This window comes from Rhea pennata, chromosome 26 (genome assembly GCF_028389875.1).
Source record: "Rhea pennata isolate bPtePen1 chromosome 26, bPtePen1.pri, whole genome shotgun sequence".
Lineage (NCBI taxonomy): Eukaryota > Metazoa > Chordata > Aves > Rheiformes > Rheidae > Rhea > Rhea pennata.
The window spans coordinates 2,701,868-2,723,666 of NC_084688.1; the positions used below are offsets into that span (position 1 = coordinate 2,701,868).

General features: G+C 42.9%; 1 protein-coding gene across 1 annotated transcript; it reads right to left on the reverse strand.

The window, feature by feature from the left end:
* Window positions 1-6,349: 6,349 nt before the first annotated feature.
* HOXB9 (homeobox B9) lies at window positions 6,350-10,337 on the reverse strand. The gene is made up of 2 exons (XM_062595612.1): window positions 9,830-10,337; window positions 6,350-6,585 (listed from the first exon to the last, which is right to left on the reverse strand). The coding sequence occupies exons 1-2, from the start codon at window positions 10,335-10,337 to the stop codon at window positions 6,350-6,352; spliced, it is 744 nt and encodes a 247-aa protein (XP_062451596.1).
* Between the last annotated feature and the right edge of the window lie 11,462 nt (window positions 10,338-21,799).

Consider the following 21,799-nt stretch of genomic DNA (forward strand, 5'->3'; position numbering starts at 1 on the left):
TCAACAAAGCAAAAATCTGAATTGACTAAAGTATTTTCAGAAAAGAACTTACGTTCTTATATATGTATTTACATATGTACTTACATCTATTGAAGTACTTAAAATAAAAAAAATAGCAGCAGTTCCCGTTCCTATGTGGCCACCGAGAAGGCGTGAGTTAAGTTGTTATTGAAAGTTAACATTTTTATCAAGTGCAGTAGAATTTTATGGCCATGATGTGATGGTAACTCACCAATGCACCAGAAATCAATGGCTGATCTTAAATCATTCATATACTGTACTCAGATTCCTGATGAAAGGAAAATGTTTCTATTATAAGAAAAAACAAGTACGTGTGTGTGTGCGTGTGTGTGTGTCTGTGAGAGAGAAGATAATTTATAAATACCCAGTGGGGGAAAGATTTATTAGGAATTCACAAGGAGAAAAAAGAGCCCCAAATCCCTTAGTAGGTAAACCTTAACTTTTCCCTACTCTACATTTTAATGAACTCAAAAAAGCAGGATTGCTCTTAATTTTTTAATCCATTTTTGGATGCATTCGTATTTAATTTTATAGAATTTAAATAGTCTTGAGATTTTTAAGCTTTTTCTCCTCAAACAACGTATTAAATAATATCGATAACGATTCCTTTTTGTTATCTGCATCGGTTTAATTTGTTACATTCTTCTGAAGAATATTGCTTATCGGAAAGTGGACATATTTTCTTTTTTAACTTAAGAGAAGTATTTTTTTCAGAAAATGTTTGGCCATAACAATATGAATTAAAACCTATGCTGAAATTATATTCATCAATTTTCTCTGTTATTTGTAGCTGAATATAAGGACTGAAACGTCTGAATAATTATTGTCCTGTAATTGTGAAGAAAAAAAGGCCAAATAGAAGTGAATTAATTGAGTTAAAAGTTTATGCTGTTGCTGTTACTGTATCGATAGAATATTCATATGCGTTGCAAATCGTGGTAAGTGTATAACATTTTGGACTATTATTATATTTTGTAATCTTTTAAAAAAAAGTCTTTTCAGACATAATCTGTGAAGGCGTTGGGCAAGAAGCAGCAGTATTACCAAATGACAGATCAACTATACCCAAAACGATCGCCTCAACTTCCAAAAACCATAGGCTATTTTTCAGCCATGGCTGTAAGAATAAAAGATATAAAATAAATAACCGAGAAGGCGCAGATCATTCTAACGGCTTAGGTAAAGAGCCAGAGAAAAACGTTCTGATTTTGTGCGTGCTTCTTTCTCCCGAAATCTTTGACACACTCTTTTTTAGTCCTGCAAGCGTAAATCTTCGGCGTGGGGATAATTAAGCTGTCCTCCCACCTCAATCCGAACTAGCAGAAGACAAAACCGAGGTTTTCTCTTCCCTTTAAATGAACATTTTTAAAAAATGCGTGTCCCACCTCTCATCGCATCCCAGCACAGAGCCTCTCAGACTAACTCCCCCTTCCCCCCTCCCTTTTTTTAAGCTGGCGTAATTTACCCTCGCTGGGGGGGGGGGATAGATGTAACCTATAAAATCGGCAAAATAGCCATAATTAACTCTATATTTTATGCCCGGGGATGACTCGAGCTCGGCAGCCAGCCCCGCGATCGCTGCCGCTAATGAAATCAAGGTGTTGCGCGGAGCCCCGCGGCGGGGCGCGGGCGGCGCGCGTCTAGCGTGGAGCAATAGCGCCACCTCGCGGCGCGGCGCGGCGCAGCGCGGCCGGGCGCGGGGGCAGCCGCGAGCGCGTCCGCGGGGGGGGGGGGGGGGGGCGGGGGGGGGCAGCTGGGGCATAAAATAAAAATAAAGAAATAAATAAAGCAAAAGCTGAGGGAGGAGGGGAGAGAGGCAGCGAAAGAAAAGGGAAAGAAAAGAAAGAAAGAGGCAAACCGACTTCCTCCCATTCACCGCCGAGCTCTAAAGTTTTACACGGAGAAAGCCTCACCATCCAGCCGGTTTACTAGCAATAAAAGAGGCAAAATGGGGTTGCTTTTGAAAAACACTATTGTTTCAAATTCCGAGACTAAACAATTGGTCATTCTGCTCTGGAGGGGGAAGGCCAGAGCTGTAAACCGATAAAGAGCTTCCCAAGCCCAGACGTCTCGCCAGAACTTCGAGTGTGCGAGCGTGGGGGTGCCTGTGTGTGTGTGTGTTGTTGTTGTTGTGTGCATGGTTCAGCGTTCTGGCAGCCTGGAATTGCTTTAAAGGAAAGGGAAGGAAAAAAAAAAAAAAAAAAAAAAAAAAAAAGAAGAAGAAGAAGAACAAAGGGAATCATCCAGAGCGCTGGATTTTCACGGCATCTGCAAGAGAAGAATAAATTAGCAAAAGTCCCTCCCCACCTTTTCTCTCTCTCTTTCTCCCCCCCTTCCAATTTATTAAGCCCCCCCATTTAAAAAAGGAGAGGGGACTTTGTATGTGACTGAAGCAGAAACAAGAGCATTTACACGTTGGGTTTCCCCACATTCCCAAGTCGTTGTAGTAATTTAGGAGTTCCTGAAAGTTTTCTTGCACTGTTTGCTTTACAGCCGTTTAGTTCCTTAACCTTCAGAAATTTATACCCTATAAAGTTTTATAGCGGTCATATTCTTTTATTGCAGCACACTGCACTGAATTTTCCTTTTTTTTTTATGACAAGTTACTTCCCTTCCTCTCTCTTTCCTCAGTAAGCTCCAAATATCTTTCTTCTTCTTTTGTTTTCTTTTCAGAGCTACTCCAAAGAAGGGATTTTTTTTAAAAGAAGTGAAATATTGCCCTTTAGAGCGCCCATTATGTTAAAAATTAGTGGAAAGAGACTCTTGGTTATATTTCTCACTACCTGCTTCCTGCAGGGTTGAGCAGGTCTTAGGATTTGTTTGTTTTTTAAATATATAGACAGAAACACTTTCCAAGCACTTGTATTTCTTCATGAGCAATAAAATGTCAAACGAATTTAGAGACAGAATTATAGTAACTGCTCATTGAGCTCTTAGAAAAAGGAACCGCGTGTCAAATATGAGGTGATGCCAAGCAGGGAAAGCAGAGTGGGGTTTCTTTTTGTTTGTTTTAGTTTTCCCTTTTTTTGGGGGGGGCAAAGTTATGCTTGGGTAGTAGGGGTATAAACAGAAGAAAGTAAAATAAAGTGAGTTCACTCTACTTCTTTCATTGTGGTCCCCAAAGGCTGATGCGAGAATGCAAAGCTTAAACTCTCAAAACCAACCAACTAAACAAGCAAACATCAGTAAACATAACCAGAGATTAACGATCTCCTTTTCTTTTTCTTTTTTTTTTTTTTTTTTTTTTTTTTTTTGATGATTTAGAAACGCAGCAAGTTTGCATGGGACCAAGTAAGCACTGTGCTACACTGGAGAAGAATTATTTTCATTTATCTCTGGACTTTCTTTTAAGCTAAGCAAAAATTGATTCTTATAATACACTTAACGAGCCACTAAAGAACGCAGGAAAACACAATGAAAATATTTCTAAAATTTTAGATGAAGCAGTATAACACAATGACATATAGATACTGTTGTTCTAAAATCGATTTTTATTCTGGAGCATTAAACATCTCTGGAAAATACACCCAGGCTGAAGCTACAGAAGGCAGTTGTTTCAACATTTTTAAAGCAAGAATATTTCCTTTAAAAAAATGAACTAACATTTTAAATTCTATTTTAAAAGAACCATATCCTGTTGTCTTAAAAATATCTGCTCTTTACCACAATTCTAAGGAAAGTGAAAAACATTTCTAAATTCTAGTGGCCGAAAGGCTGAATACATCAATTAAGTCATGGGTACGGTTTTGAAAAATATAGTAGTAAGTATTTATGCAAGTCCATACGCAGTTCGAGAAATGGGGAGTACATTAATTCAGCATAAAACAGACGTGAGATTCATCCATCCTTCATTAAGTGAGAAGAATCCAACAAAATTGAAAAATAGGCTGCCTAGCTTAAATGGGTCTAAATCATCTTTTTTCTACTCACTCTCTTATATATATATATACATATACGTGTGTATATATATATATATATATGTATGCATATGTATATATATAAATCTGGGTTTAGGGAACTGATCCTGCCTCCACAACTTCTTTCTCCCGCTCGAAATGTCTCCAGAACAGCTTTTCTTAATTTAGTTCCGAAGAAGGAGATTAGTTTTTCTGACACAGAGTGAAGTTTGGTTACACTTAACTCACACTGGCAACTGAATAGTTAAATTTTAAAGCCCCCGAGGAGCTATTTCATGATGGAAAGTTTTACATGAGAAAGTCTAGGCATAAAAAAAACAACAACAAAAAAAACTTTTTGAGAAATGGGCTTAAACACCTAAGGTCTGGTTTCTGGTCGAGATTTCCTTCCCCCCCCCCCCCCCCCAAAGGAACTGAAGTGGTGCAATTTTCAGTGTGCATCAAGGCGCAGCTACTTGATTCATATCTCTGGATCATGGGGGAAGGAAAAAAAAGAAAAAAAAAAAGGGAAAGAAAGAACACTTTCCCAAAACGCAAATCTGCCTATCACTTCTTGCAGAGCAATCTCTGCTCCGCAGATAAAAGTGGTCTAACAAAAATCTCACGCTGAGTATACCCAGGTTAGTCGCTTATGAAATTAGATTTGCACCGGTTCGTTCACACATACATTAGAAATTTCTTTTCTCCTTTTCTCCCCCACCCTATGAAAACAAGCCACCTTACACTCGTGTTGTTCCTAGAAAGACTCCTGGCAGCTAATACACAAATGTGCACACGAAGAAAAAGAGAGAGGTTTATTTCGATATTTTCCATCAACTAACAACTGCAGAACTCCTCGTATACTTAAAAGCCACATCAGAAACAGAAAAACAAGCTTCAACATTCACAGAAACACAACCACAAGCACATTTTACAATACCCACCATATAATCAACTGATACTAACCCCCCCGTCCACCCACTCCCTCCCCCCTTCCCAAAACAAAGTTAAGTCTTACAGAGATAAAGGAAAAAACAGCCCTGCCCGGGCCGTTTCGAGAAACCTCCGGCAGATCTGTCAGATGAGAAATCAGCTCCGGCCAGCCTGACACGAGATCGCTTTTGCAAACCATCGGGATACGTGTTCGTTACAGGAGATGCTCCGCGGGGCCGGGGGCCCGGTGCCACTCGCGGCCGCGGACCGGGGCGCTGCGCCCCGGCGGCACCGGGCACCGGCTACCGCCCGGCCCAGAGCTCGGTTCTAACGGAGCCGGCGAAAAACGCTCCGGGATTAAGCGTCGCAGCGAACAGGAGGGAAGGAAATACGCACACGCTATGGTTGGCACTTTATCTCTGCAACAGTCTACTGCTTTTAGGAAAAGTCAATTCACAATAAATTATAAATATGCTAGCACTAAGAACACAACCTTCCCGTCCCTTGTAGCTCTACTAAGGTAGTTTTTTTTTGACTAGAAAATCTCATTCTTTCCCTCCTCTAAAAGTTAGGAATAAGTTGGCAGGGGTTCTTCCGCCCCCTTTTCTCCTAAATAATTTACAATGCGGCTCTGAGAGTGCCCCCCACACACTCTCTCACCTCCCTCCCCGTCTTTTCTCCTCTTCCAAGTGACCCAGTATAAAACTACCAGATGAGGAGGCTTGCCTGTAAAGATCCTACTAAACTTTCAGACCAAAGTCACGTATCTGCCATGGCACGATTAAAATAATAATAAAAAACCTCGAATAATAAAACAAAGAAAAATCATAAAGAAACCCAGCGCAGTTGGGAGTGGGGCTCTCATTAATCGACTATCCCGGTATAAAGTTGGTGAATGGAAAATGATTTGTTGGGTGCAATTACATGCAAGTCTTACGAATGTGTCTGTCTTGCAGTAGTTTAATTAAACCGTCTGGTTCCTCGGCCATCTCAAAGTGTGTGTGTGTGCGTGCGTGCGTGTGCGTGTGTGTGTGCGCGCCGGGTGCTGCGTGTTATAGAGAATCATTGTCCTTACGTGGATAAAGAGAGACAGCGTGGTTTATTGGGGGCTTGGGCCAGAGCTGTTTGTGGCCAGTTTTGTTTGCCGTCTTGCCTTCCATGGAGAACATGCAAGCAGACAGAGCTGCTGCTCAGGCAGGAATCTGTGTCTATGTTGCACTGCAGGGAGAAGAAAAGAGAAAAAAATAGAGAGGGAGCACAAGAGTATAGAAACAAAACCCAGCGTGTGTCCCCAAAAAGGAGCTGCAGTTTTGGCTAAGTTGCCTCCTACGTGGCAACGCTAAGAAGAAAAAAAGAATAATAATCAACATCTTGCATGCAAAGGTGGAAGCGGGAAGGTTTTCCCGTGGCGCTGCTGTTTGTCAGCACTGCGGTCGGATGCGCTGCCCGGGGCGGGGGGGGGGGGGGGGTGTGGGGGGGAAATGCTGCTTTTCGGGGTTTCATTCCTTGCCCTGTTCCTTGTTCATTTTCTTCATTTTCATCCTTCGGTTCTGAAACCAGATTTTGACTTGTCTTTCACTCAGGTTGAGGAGTCTGGCCACTTCATGTCTACGGTCCCTCGTCAGGTACATATTGAATAAAAACTCCTTCTCTAGTTCCAGGGTCTGGTATTTCGTGTAAGGGCATCGTTTTTTCCTGGAGGAACGGGCGTGAAGCCAGCTGGCAGCTGGGTTGGCTGAAAGAAAAGCAGCAAGATCAATACGAGGCAGCTTGAGTGTTTCTCAGAAGGTTTTAATCATGCCATCAAATATTAAGATTACACACACGCATATGCACGCCCGGGTGAAAAATGCGAGGTAGCGGCAGAGGCCGTAGGAAAATCCTGCAGGGTGCTGAGAGCGAGCGCGCCCCGCGCAGATGGGGGGCCCCGATCCCCCCGCGCCGCAGCCCCGGCCCCCGCGAGGCCCCCGGGGCAGGCAGGGAGCCCCCGCGTGTCCGCGTGCCGCCCGTGGGCGCCCGCGGGCCTGCGCGCCCCCACGTGCGCGCGCACGTGGCCACCGCGCCCCCAGCACCGCTCCCCGCCGCGCCGCGGGCAGGATGGAGCCCACACGCCTGCACTTGCACAGCCGCACCGCGCCTGTCACGCACACCGCAGAGCGAGAAAGCAACGCAAAATCACACATATATTTTCAGGAGTCTTTTCCCACGTGTCTGCAGCTGCAGCCCTATAGACACAGGGTTCAGGAGAAGCAGACAGCGAGGAGGTCTGGACAAGCCTTTCATAAATCCTGCCTATTTTTGCTAGAAACGGTCTGGATACAATAAACATCCTCCGAGGGCCGGCCGGGCTCTCCTCCCCGGGATCTGCTCAGTGTTAAGCGGAGACTTAGACATGTGCAGTGCGGCTCCAAACGCGAGTAATGCGGCCAAAAATAAATACCGGGCTGCCCGTCATCCTCGCGCGTGCGAGAACTGCAGTGGGAACCTTTTTCCAAAAGCACATTTCAGGAATTAATCTAATCGGGGGGGGGTGCAAAGTTTTGGGAGCAGAAATGAGGGAAAGGGGACTCACCCGAATGTGAGTCTGTTTTGGGGTAAATGCTAGAGCATTCACGAATCACATGTAAATATTAGCTGACCGTTGGGGAACCGAGAGGCGGGAAAGAGTAAAACGAAGGGTTATAGGCAGACCACGTATTTCTATTTTATTTCCTTTGCCTCCTCTGAAATGATGACTGAAGCCATAAACTTTTACACCAATTAAATGGACCATTATAAATATATACATACACACGCCCGCGCCACCAGAATGTTTCCTCTACGTAAAATTAAATATATTGAATATTTTTAAAATAATCCGGTTAATCTTCCACTGTAAGTACTGCCTCTTACAAATTTGCACGGCTATTTCCTTAATGTAATTGACTTGATCTAATATGCAGAATTAAATATTAAAGAGGAAGAAGCTGTTAATAATTGATACTGTTAATCCTGCTACCCATCTTTTAATGGCAATGGCGGGCTCTGCTTCATAACAGATTTTTATTTGATTTGATTTGATTTTTTGGTCGTATCTTGGATCGTTAAAATATAAGACATTTTAAATGCGAAAATTGTTTTATCTATTCACTCTATACAAATCCCTAAACAGGAATGCGAATGAAAAAAGGTTCTGGCACATCTTTTCTTGAAAATCTAGCAAATAAATTAACAGATCCCAGTGCCATACCCAGTGCAGAGATTCATTATTGTGAAATATTTGCAAAAATTGAAAGAGTCAGGGAAACTGGTGGGAGTACTTTCTGCAAAACAGCTCCGTCTTCCAGCCCTGGCAGGCTCTCAACATCAGCCCAAATTAAACTATTATTTAAAACAAAATATGCGTCGTAACCACATGCCATAGAAACCACACAGCATCCTCTTAGCGCGGGTCCCTGCACTCACTTATAACTTAATAACATTTTCTTGGACAAGATTTTTATATATTCAATTTCAGGGACATTGAACACAGAGCCTGGATATTTAATTCTCTCAAATCATTCACCTCACGGTTGCAGTTTGTTCTGGATCTCTGCCCAGTACAATAGAATAGGACTTTCTTTTTGTGTGTGTGTGTATGAGTGTGTGTGTGTGTGCGTGTGTGCGTGTGTGTGTGTGTGTGCATGGTGCAAGTTAAATGATAGGAAAAAAAAATGTCACCACAACATCCTGGACACGGAGGGGAGGGAATCATGAGGGACGAGAATATGCTTTATTTTTAATCATATGGTTGCAATCGCAATCTCTGTTGCTGTTGCACATTGGGAAAAAAATAAAGTTAATTCAAGAGGAAAAAAGAATTACTGAGTCATTACACTCTGCACAGCCTCTGCAGAGTTATACCCGCGGCGGGGGCTGTTCCTCTGCGTGTTCCAGGCAGTCACTTTGGAAAACTTGAATATTCACTGCAAAATATTTACCGTGGCCGTGAAGCCAAGTTTATATCTCTCGCCTCCTGCACAGACTTTGGCTCCGTTTTGCGTTTCACTTGGAAGCCAGGTACCAATCGAATCGGCACAAGGTTAAGATACTTATTCTTTTGTTACTCTAATTCCCTTGCATTATTAATAATATTATTAATAATACTAATGATATTAAAATATTTTCAAGATGATTTTTTTAATTTTTTCGGGAAAAAAAAACAAGCTAGGACAAGAAAAAAGGCTCATGATGCCGTTGAACTGTTCGCCAATCTGGCTACATTACAAATAAAGACTTAATTACGTTGGAAGCAACCTGCCCTCTTTCTTTTTGCTAGGAGGGAGCGTGGCTTTGAAATATTAATACCCTGAACTGTTGCATTTAATAAACAAAGAGTTAAAAACCCAAACAAACAAACAAAACAAAACAAAGCAAAACAAAAAAAGCCTGAGACAACGTGACAAGAGGAGCGAGTGAGGTTGCCCGGCGCCCTGCATTTCTCGAGGTAAATTAGAGCAACGGGCACGGAAAAGACATTGCTGCTGTTTACTTCCCCCGCCATGTGAACTTTTCCTTCTTAATTTTTGCTCTTTTTCCCCCCTTCTTCTCCTCCGATCGCCGCCCTCCATCCCCGTTTCCCTACCTTTTTTCCCGATATTTATTCGCTCCCCCCCTTTTCTTCCCCAGCCCACTACCACCCGTACAGATTTACTCGCGCTTACAAAAGTGGTCTCTGCTGCCGGAGTCAGCTCTCTGTAGGAAAGAGGATGACTTGCTCCAGCTTTTGTCCGCTCTGGACTCTGTTTTGCTCAGAGACGACGCTCATTTTTATTTTTATTTTTATTTTTCAGCAGAGACAATGCCACCCGGCTCCCCTCCCCACCTCTTCCCCTTAGGTTGGCATCAGGAATCTGAGAGTTTTCTTCAAGCCCTGATTTTAAACTTTACGCAGCATTGTCCCCTTTTATTGCACCTCCTCCAGCTTTTATACTGTTTACTTCCTCACTTTTATAACTTACTTTGATCTGTCCTGTCTTTGTCTTCGCTTCCTTCACAAACTTTATTGTCCTCGAAGCTGGGCCTTTGATTGGAAACGATCCCTTCCCTTGCAGCAGAAGTTTCTAAATTGTACTCCTGTGTGCCCTGTTTATGGACATCCCCGGGACGGCCCAGCAGCGGCTCTGCTTTAACGGATCCCTGCCCGGGGAGGCTCTCTGCTCTGGGCACGGGCTCCAGCCAGCTCCGTAGATACCTGCTATCAGATGGGACGCTTTGATGTTGAATATATGGATGGTAGACGGCAGGAAGGGTACCAGAAGAATGTGGATTCAAAGGAGTCCAGGAGGCGCTGAAAACTGGAGGTTTTGGCTGAAAACTACAGGAGGGGAATTCTAGATGCTCATTATGCCCAGCTTGCCTGGAACTTGTATATTGCCCAGATGAAAATTTAGCTGAAGGCGAGTCTTCACTTTCATGACTTATAATAGAGTCGACATAATAATTGCTAAGAGTTCCAGAAATGGACATTCTCAGACATCATACAAAGCACGGTTCAATGAAGGGAAAAAAATATATAGGACAGATCTAGATTTGTACTCGACCCCCTTCTCCAACTTCCTAGCCAACAAAGTACAGTTGGGCTGCTGTGTTGTGAGCTCCCAGCAAAATGATTGGTCAAACTTTTTTCGTGTGCCTGATAAAGCGTCAGGCGCGGCGTAAATCAATCGCCGCCGAGGGGGCTGCGCTGCGCTGTCATCCGCCCTTGCATTCCATATCAAGGATGGATTGTTTTATGTTTATGCAATGTTGCAAAACGTCAGGAGTTTAGCAAAGCCACGAAACGGCCAGAGCTGTGGCTAATATCCCTTCGTAGGTTTGCCCCTGAAACATTGGGTGGGGGGCCGGGGGGTGGATTTTTTTTTTTTTTTTTTTTTTTTAAGCGAGATGCTGATGCATTCTCTTTAATAACCATCATGAGGGAATAGAGATAAAAGCTATTCTGTGCCACTCGGGCTCCAGAGTACGATAGCGAAAAGCCACAGAATAAGTACAGTCCAATCCCCCCACCCCCCGCAATGATCTTATATACATAAATATGTGTATGTGCATTACACGCACACAGATCCAAATGCACAGATGTATGCATTTTTACAAAGGAAAAGATGGACCAAGGTAGGAAGAATGATGAGAGCGCGTTATAAATAATTAACCCACGAGGGTGGGAAAACGAATGGTTAACATGGTAAAATAATGCGGTTGAATATGAAATTTAAAAGGTCAGTGAGATGTACGTGACGTTACAACTTTGACCAGCAAGCTGCCGAACGATCATCTCCTACATACATTTAAATCCTACTTTTAAATATGATTATAAATATATATGTATATAAAATATATATTTTATATATGTGAATATATGTCCACATGTTTTACGGTATAATCTCAGGACTGCATTTCTTGAGCTAAAATAGTTTAACACATTGCTGAAATCAGAAGCCTTCATTTAACTTTACAAGGCTAGTAAAATACAGTGCGCCACTGATCCTGCTTTGTTACAGAATGCCTTAAACTTGTGACGGTTAAATAGTTTAATAAAACTTACATTAGCTTTGTTTGATTTTTATAGCCTTGAATTTATTGCCTGTGGAAAAGAAAGGGGGCAAAAAAAGGAATCCTTCGCATTTTCCCTTCCCGTGTCACCCCCCCCCCCCGCTCCGCACACACCTCCACGTAGCTGCATGGATGTGCTGCGTTATGCCTGCCAAACACCCCCCGCGCTTGCATTTTAAGTGTCATTCTTAAGAAAAAAACGGAAAGATTTCGGGTTCTTCACTAGCCCCGAAGTCGGTGATTGACACGAGGTTGTAGCTAGACACAGCTCCGAGCTAGTCTGAAGTAGGGTAACAGGGTCAGTTTGACCAAGTTATTATGACAAATGCGTTTACTGCGAGATGGTCCGACGGCGTCGTAAATGTTGGTTAAGGAAAGGGTGCACACTATGATTACGGCAAAAGTGTTTCTCTGGACTTCAGCTGTAACAGTCCGGATCAATTTGCCTCCTTTAATCTATTACCCCTCCGCCCTTCTTCCTCTCGCCCCAACACAGAAGGATATTTAAAGTGAAGGGCAAATAGATTTCTAACAATGATAAATCATCGCGAATCCTTCCTGAAGTGTTTAGGGGTGTAAGTTCATATTAACAGGCTAATAATAAAATTGGAGGGGGTGCTAATAGCCACCCGAAATTAAGGAAAACTATATATTCGCATTTCCCTGTGTCTGTATGATCCGTACAGACCAGCGGGTGCGGGTGTCTACATGACTCCATATGTCCGTGTCTACACAAAATGTATGTGTGAAATGGCTATCAGAGGTGTTTTACAGACACTGGCAGATTATAAAGGCGCTTAAAAAAACAGACTCGAAGAGTTAAATTTTCCATTATTCCTATAAGCGGTGCCTGTATATGAGCAGCTGACCTGCGCTCTGCTAGAGGGACACGGTCCCCATGTCCAGAACCAGAGCGCGGCTGGAAGAGGCGCTATTAGGAAGCTGTCCATTTTCATTTAAAAATATCGAGAGGGTAGGGATGACGGGCAAGATGAGCAGGGGCTTACTGCTGAAGGTTAGATTTATTTTTAATTTTTAAATCGATCAATGTGGCAACAGCCCCCAACCAGTGCAAAACCTTCCCTGCTTGAAAAGCAGATTCATTCTCCAGGCTCCAGCCAAGGTGAGGGTTGAGGACTGGTTGGTAAGCCCTTCACAGCCTCTGGGCTAAGATCTTGCAAAGACTACCGTGAGTAAATGTGACCCAGGTGAGTACTCCCCACCGACTCACAAAATCTCCTCTCCTTTCCGCGGGGTAAATCCAAAGTAACTCCACTTCATCCCTTTGGCATTTAAACTGGGGAAAGCAGAGAAATCCGTGCCATTGCGTAGCGTGGGGTAGGATTGCTGCTCCTTTACAGTGTGCATCACACACAAAAAGAGAGTTGTGTGAAACGACGGGGGCAATTCCGGCTTTTCCAACTTTCCTAATTTCTACCCCCCCCTTTTTTTTTAACTTCCTTAAGAGTTGGGAGGTTTTGAAATGAAAAGACCCTGTGTCATCAGACAAGAAATATGAGCTGGCTGCTCACGTTGTCATATTTCTCGGCTTTATTGCCTTTCAGAAATGATTTTTAAAAATCAGCCTATTTCGCAACAGATTTGGAGGGACTCTGCAAATGTTATGAGAGCCTGGAAAAGGAAAGGGCTGATTTAAGTGTGTTGTGTAGATTAAACTTGCCTGGCTCGTGGAAATGTGTTTATACAACTGATGGATAAACAGCCGTGTTGGTAGCAGGGTGTTGAATAAGTATAGATGAAATTATTGAACGTTAATTGAAGCAAAACACCTGTTCTCTGTTTGCTAGATAAATTGGCCATGTCTTACCTGTAATAAATATATTCTTGGAAAAAATCCTGGTGTGCCTCCTATAAATAATGATGAACTATGTCAGCATGTGAGTATATAATTTTCTGTAGTATATAAATTCAAACCAAGAGGACTCTTAAGAGTGTGACTATGAGACAGAATCCAAGGGTTTTAAGATCCCTAGTGGATGGAAACCTCACAAGAAGAGCTGCAAAATCCATTTACTTTTGCTCCTCTGGAGGTTTCCGTTTGTTCAGTAGTTTATTTTTTATATCTATCCCCATAGCTCATCTCTTTGTAGCCTTTTCTGAGAGGGGCTTAAGGGTAGCTACAGCTTCGTCTCAGATCTGCCCTCTTGGAGAGATCAAATCGTGTGGTGCTGTCTGATTCAGTTGACATTGCATAGACATTTATATTTTAAAGCCCCAAATCGCATCCACCAGAAATCGCATGAAAAGCTCATTTGTTTGCAAAAAAAAAAATTGGAGAAGGAAAAGTCAAGGAGAAAGTGACCTCAGACTAGAATATAAAAGTTGTGGGGATGAATCTTTGAGATAAAGGAGACAGGATGTGCAAGCTTTACTCGGTTCACATACTGACAGGATTAATTTTAGATATGTGATTGTGTGACTTAGTTAAGGGAAGTGGAACTGGGAATACTTATTGAAAAAAAAAAAAAGTCCGAAGTGGAAACTTTTCCTGCTTTCAGAGATAGTGCCAAAGGTTTTAAATGTATTTGGCTGTGAGGAAAAATTTAGAGTATTCTCAGTTTGCCATGGAAAGCCAGAGGTTTCTGAACGCAGTTATTTTTTATAAATAATCTTTATTGTCTGTAGAAAGAAGAAATATTTTCCAAATAGTGCTTCCCTTTGAAATACATAACTACTAAATTGTATTCTGAACAAACAGCTTCTGGGGTTGGCATTTCTATGATGAAAACAATCAAATATAGAAGACTTCAAAATATGCAGATTTTAGGTCTGTGCAATTGCCTCCTTTTAGTGATTTATAAGGTCTGGCATAAGGAAAAAAAGCAGATGATCCTTTTCTTGCCGGAAACATGTTTAACAACTTTTTTTTTTAAAGACGGTTGTTATCATTGATTAGAACCGGCACCTTCTTCCAGATGATTTCGCTTCTTTATCACTGATATGGAGAAGGTGGAGGAGGCTGAGGATGCAGAGCTCTCCTGCACTGCTGACACCGACAGTGCTGGACTGGGGGATTTCTACCAAATCTCTACATCGAGGCCAACATGGCGCCTTGGTATACCATGCATTACTTAACACATATTCACTGGGTCCTTCAATTTAGGTTTAAAGCAGATAAGGGTAAGACAGAGAGGATAAAAGCTGAGAGTGAACTTCATGGCTATGGCGAGTCTGGAGACCAGACTCTAAGATAACCCAGCCTTCAAAGGGCTGAGCATTTATTTTAGGTTATGTAAAACAGTCTGAAATAATAACAATGATAGTAATAATAGTGCTAGTAATAACAACAACACGCGAATAACTTATTTGTTAAGAGCCAGGAAACAGAAATACAAACTCAGCATAAAGCAAACATAACGTATGAATGATACATTTACGCATGTCTAAGAGGTTATGAAAGAAACTTCAGTCACGAACCCTTCCAAACGCACGAGAGCGCAACAAAAAAATCCCTCCTGAAGAGTAAAACCTTTAAAAAACGTGAAATAGGTTTCTGTAGCCTGAAAGCAGAAGGATCTACCTTTGCCATTTCCTGTGCTAGCTCTCAGTTTGAATGCTGCCGTCTGTTAAAAATCCGTAAGTGGTGAGGAGGGAGGAGGAGAGGGGGGGAATTCCTTGTCTGAAGAGAAGCAAAAACAAGTTACACATGTGGGCAATTTTCCAAGAACCGAAAGTATACTCTGGCTAAAAAACACAATTCCAAATGAGGTTTGTAATCTCAGCAGTTAATAAAGCATTTAGATCCCCTGTAAAGTAAAAGCGTATGTGCATTTGAAAAGGGAAGCTGAGGGAGAGAAAGTTGAAATAAAGTTTGATTGTTATTCGGAACCCACATTCTGGCTACTAGACTAATTCCCTCCTCGCCTCCCTCCTTGAAATAATATTAAACTTCCATTAAATAGCTGGGCGCCTGGCTCGCTCCTGCTTCCGCAGCTTTTTACGCCCGGGGAGCGGCTCTGCTTCTGCCACCGCTGCTGCTTCCCCGCCTCGAGCCCAGGATCTGCTTTGGGGTCACCACGATATATCTCCAACCCCCCCACCCCCAAAACGTCGTCCAAATCGCATTAGTATGGCAGGAAAGGAAGTAACAAGCCATGATGGTGAGAAATCTGTCGCTCGCACTCAAAGCAGGGAAAGAGGGTGGGAAAATAAAAGTACAGGTATGAGAAGTAAGTTATGATCTAATCGTTTAAATTAAATCCGTACGTGGGACCTGGTAAAATAAAAAGCGGGTGTTTCTTTCAGATAGGCTCTTTTATAACTATTTGTCCGTAATTAAGACTCATCCTGAGTCGGGATAACAGACAGGCTGGGTGTCTGCAGAATAGGAACTTGAGGGATATTTGTTGAATTAACCAGAGTTGCTCGTCTTCTGCACTGGGGAAGGAGAAAGCGCAGAAATGTGTAGCACGTTGCAGAAGAAGCAATTATTATGCGGATGATTTTTAGCCATCCCCACACAGCTCCTTCTCCAGGTAAGGTCACTCTTATATTTCTAATTTAGAAGGAAGAGAAATAAACAGCTGGCGAGGCAAGCCTGGCGGGGCAGCCGAGCTTGCGGGACAAGTGGGACCCTGCCTACCGCACCCTCCTTCCCCCGCTTCTCCTTTCCCCAGATCCGTTGGAAATTAGTCCCAATTTCTCGTTTTCAGGCAGCAATATAGATGCTTCCCCCCAACCCACACACCCCCGGGCCTGATCCTGATCTTTTCCAGCACTATATCTCCATCCTCCTCCTTAGACCTTGCTTCCTCTATTTACGTGGGGAGAAGGGAGATCAAAATCAGAAGCCCAGACATTTACAAGGCAGGTTAGTGGTTGCCTATGGGGACATTATTACCGAAGAGTTTATGATTAACTTTCCCAGATTGTCCTTTTCCGTTTAAAGGCTTTGAGTTAGGACACAAGTAGCACGTTGTTTCTAAAGAAGCAGTCGCAGAACTTGTGACTTAAGCAGAAAACTCCAAGCTATTTTACGCTATTTGACTTTCTCTCCCCTCCCCTTGGAACGGCTGTTTGTTTAATAGGCAAGATAGGCAATGTGCCTGCAACAATTACCAGTTTCAGGAATAAAGCACACACCAGGTTAAAGACCATACGAGATTTCTGTTTGTTTGTTTTCGTTTTGTTTTAACATTCCGTCTCAAGAAAAAACTCCGAATTCCCAGTAATCCCTCGGCCACAAAGAGCAGGAGCAGATGATATTCTAGACCCTGGATATCATATTAGACTTCAATTCTTCAAACAGTGGAGTGAGCAATTGCAGGCTTATTTAATAGTGGCCTCGACCATGGGAAACTTACTTTTATGGGTGTTTGAAACAGCAAGGCAAGGAAAATTGCTTCCATGAGCTGACGCCCTTACCAACACACACATACAACTCTGCGAGGCTCCTATTTGTGGACATATATATATATATATATATATGTACATGCAAAATGTGTGGACTTCATTCAAGTACCCACACACTAACACGGAGGGCTCTGTTTATGCTCCCTCTTTCTCGTGCGTACTTTTATAGGTTAAAAATAAATCTGCATATTGCAACATGCAACACGTTGCGGTGCGGAGGAAGGATGTGGCTAAAAATGATTGTGAACATTTCTGACACCATTTCTAAAAACTTACGTTTAGTGAACTTCGCAGTCATGGCGCTTGCCTAGGTTTATTTTAAACGTTTTTTCGGTCTCGGTGATGAACTTACAGCTCACTCCTGAAACGCCCAGCAGGGATCCGCGCCCGCGCAGCTACACGCGGGTGCCCGCGTACAGATCCGGGCTTTGATTTAGCGGTCACTAATGACATGTTCGCTTTTTTTTGTACGAGACAGAGGAGCTTCTCAGTGACTAAACAGGATGTTGAATCCGGTGTCCAACAAGTCTACTGCTAGGTCGGGTTTATTTTATATCTCCAGAAAAAACGCAGAGACCCGCTTGCCCACCGCGATTCCTGCAGGATAGTAGCAGCGCAAGAACAAACGTGAAGGACTGTGTATTTCGGCGCAGGGCTTTTAATACACATATTTTATCAACTGGAACAATTAAGCTCGCCAACTGGGCATAGTGCTGCTGTGTTCCCTGAAATCACATTTTGCCCTTTACGTCTAGGTGTAGATCACAGCCTCTAAATTAAGAGACTTGAATTTCTTTACAGTCGTGCGCTTAGCTATACGTAAGTGTGTTTGGGCGACTCTCAAGCTCGACGGCGCGTCCCCCGCGGTTTGGTAAGGCCGGACGCTGGCGCGCCTGGCGGGAGCGGGATTTTAACCTCCGCGAGCGCCGCAGCCTAATTAGACCTTTAATAAGCTCTTGATGATTTGGGGCGTGACTGCGTTGTTTTACAAAAAGGTCCCCGAAATGGGAATTTAAACAAAGAAACCAGAAACCTCCCCTCTTACTCCCCCCCCCCCCCCCGCAAAATTTCCCCTCCCGGCCCGGAGCTGCCCGGGGCTCGGGCCCGCGGCTGCGCCCGGCGCGGGGTCCCGGCGGCTCCGCGGCGCCGGGCCGGGGCCGGGGCCGGGGCCAGGACCGGGGCCGGGGCCGGGGCCGCCCCCTCCCCATCCTTTGCCGGGGCAGCTGCCCGCAGCAAACGCACCGAGGAGGATAACTGGAGTAAATCAGGTAGTTTGATGTTCTTGTGTTTAAAATTAAAAGCCCAACAACATGAAACTACCTAATTCACAGAGCAGTTCTAGTTCACTCTTGGGTCAAAGGCTAAAATTGCCAAGAAAGGCGCCTGGGCGGCCATTTTGTTTGACATCATCTGCAATCTGAACTTTTATAATAGAAAACAGTTGCTAGGAAACAAAAGCAACAAAAGGAGCTTTTCAAAGACGAAATAAAACCCCTACGATTTCACGAAATGACTATTCAAATGATTTCCTATGTACAGTGTCTAGAGCGGATCCCTCCTGCAGGACTTTACAAATAGTTTACAAATAGACCAGAGGAAACAGTAAAATGCTATTGACTTTGAGAAAGAAGCGATTATCGCAGCTATAAAAAAGAGCAAAAATTCCTAAAGTTCTTCCCCTCCTCCTCTGGAAAGCTAATTTAAAGGATCATTTCCGATATGAAGCTGTTTCATCAAGACTTCATATTAAAATATTATTAAAAGGGTTGGGTTTTTTTTTGTATAAAAACGCTGGCTTTTGGTAACTTTCCGTAGAGAAGAAAATAAAGGCAAATCCGTGAGTTTCAAGGAAAAAAAAACAGTTAATTCATATTGTCCTTGCCGAAAAGGAAGTATAACGTGATGCATTAAAAAAAAAAACCCCAAGAACATACAAATCAGTTTAACAAGAGAAAAAAGCATCGTTGCAACTATTATATAGATGTAAATAGCAACACAGAGAAACTTATTGTGTTCTTTCCTCCCTCCAACACACCACGCACTGGAAGAGCATGTTATAAAATAATAACTTGGTCGTGATAAAAGGCAGAATTAAAGGCGAGGAGAGAGGGCAGGAGGAAGACAGGCCCCGGGGAGGGGGGCTTTTGCTAGGCTCCGAGGAACTTCCGCAGGGCAAGTTTTGCAGAGAGAGCTCTGCTCAGGCAAAAATTCACATTTTGCAAAAATGGACCATACATCCCCCGCCCAGCAGCGTCAGACCCCTTCTCAACGCAAACATTTTAAAAATAAAAAATGTATAGCCATATGTGTATATGCAATATACATTTTTTTATAAAAATATAAAATATCTTACCTGTAAGCTCTTTTTTTTTCCTCAGCTGGATTAAGTAACTGAACTGGGTGCGCAAAAGCAATCAATACAGGCTCGAGAGACAATAGGCAAAGATAGCCCCGTCCCAAAAGGGCAAGTTTAGTGGAGTTTAAAAGTTCATTGAAGAAACAAATTCTCCGAGTTCAAGAGATGCATGGAGGAGCCAGAAACTTGACTATAACTTAGCTTCATTTCGTTTGAAAAGCCTTTAAAAGCCTGGATGGGACGGTATATAAATCTATTGTGCCGGAAATACAATAAAATTTAGCCATGTTGTTGAACTTCAAACAGTTTACACCACATCAGGCGGGGAGCAGAAAGACAGGGCGGAATTAGAAAACAAACAAACAAACCCGCAAAGAACAACCACCCTCGGAAAGAACCAAACACAAATTTGAAGGAGAGTAGAAGGGGGGAAAAAGTCTTTTGGATGGGAATATTGAGCAATCTGTTCCTATTTTATACAAGATTAGAGCTCTCTCTAAACGCACGGAGGAAGATAATCTGATAACACTTCTTTGTTTTCAACTATAAATTTAAAATATTATTTGTTTTAATTTCAGAATTAAACATTTCTCGTTTTCTCACTGTCTTGGTACGCAGATACAGCAGGTTCACGTTTAGAACAAACTACGAAAGAAAAGCGTCTAACGTTTACTATAAAACTTCAATTGTGTTTACACAACATGTATGGTATATGTGAGCACACATGCATGTGGCACATAGATGTGTGTACACGTGTACCACATTCATAATAAATTTAACTTGTACTGAATATTTTCTTTTCCTAAGAAGAGGATTTTAAAAGCTCACTAGAACTAATATCATACCTTTTTTTTTGCTAATAAATCTGTAAAGCAAAAACCATAGTCAGCTTTGAACTCGTACTACTAAAAGCTCTTTCAGACAAAATAGGCAGGAATAATATATTTATAAAGGAGCTTTCATTGATGCAGCTAAAATAAATTAAGCACACCACAGTGCAGATTGAAAACATAAATAAAGAAAACCACTCAAGATAAGTATGATAAAGAAAACTGCATATTCCATTTAATTTCACGATTATGTTTAAAATAAATAACAATTAGCAAAAAGAAAAGGAAAGGGGAAAAAATCCCAAATCTAAGTGGGTAATGTATTAGCTTTAATTCTTGGGTTGGAATAACATTTTAAGGTAATGGGATTTTTCCCCTTCTGACTGTTGCTAAAAATTTTAAAGACATTTTAAATTTAGACGTCAAAGACACGTTAGAGCTCTTAGACAGTAAATGGATCTCTTAGCTGTAAGATAACTTCTACTTGTCAGGGGAATAAGTGCTAAAATAATTAATAGGCGGAATGGGAGGGATTTCAAGTGTTTGCATGAGCATATATCAGTAAATGTATATATGTGTACATATCCATTATATGCACGCACACTTACAAAATAGACGAATCTATTACAGATCATCCGAGGGAAATGGTACTGAATCTCAGGATCTCATTACGGGTTTCTTTGTGACTTACTTAGATCTTCACAAAGTGGTGTTTTTATTAAAATATGGTTATAGCAGCTGGTTTGCACAGGTCCCATTCATCAGCATTAGCCTTCGGGAGGGTTTGGTGTCCGCGCCTTTAGAGCGTGCGGATATTGCCAAGCTGAATGCGTTACAAACGGGAGGCGCTTGTCGCGTTTATATGAATAAGATTAAAAAGTTGGCCCTAAACCCTCCTTCTCCCCTCCCTCTCCACCTCGCCATGCCTGGATGTCCCTGGGAAACAGCTCGGCTCCGAGCTTTCTTTCTCTTCTCCCAGCTATCCGTCAGGCCAAAGGACATTCGAGCACCACACAAAACCCTGCATGGTGATATTTCTTAACAACTCTTTGCAAATATACATAGGAATATGAATATACACACACATGTATACATACACATGTACGTGTATATGTATACACACACACACACACACACATTACTACGGTAACAGAAAAAAGAAAGAAAAATTCCACCTCTCCTCTTTCTGGGATTGCATTTACTCATGTGAGTGTAAAAGCCTAGAAGCAAATCGGGTTCAAGGGGGACCCGAGGCGGGACTGCGGCTTCTACACCGGGGAGCGGAGCCGAGCGGCGCGGCGGCTCGGGCGGCCTCGGGGCGGCGCTCGCCGGCCAGGCACCGCCGGCCCCGGCTCCGGCCCCTTCCACCCGCCGGGCAGCCAGCCCGCAGCTTTTGTTTACCCTGCAGCAACGTTATTGCAGTTTGTGAAGGGAATGGAGGAAAAGGAAAGAAGTCCAGAGAGAAAAGAGAAAGGTTGGGAAAATCGGAATTAAACTTTTCGCGTTAAGTTGGGGGGGGGGGGAGGGGGGGGGAAGAAATCAATCGCAAAACAGCCGACTTTGAAATCAAAACCCTGTTTCTCTACGGCCATCTCCAAGGCAGGTTCTGAGACTGGCAGCAGACGCCTGCCAGGGCCAGAAGGCTGAACGCAAGGATCTGCAGAAACCCAAGAAAAAATGAATTTAATCGTCCCTTTATGAGAAACACTTGCACTGCCTCACATTTCCCAGGGAGAAATCACTTGATACGACTGGGAAAATAGAGTGAAACTAATACCCGAGCCCTCCGCATTTCTGGGCAGCATATTTTCACATTGCCC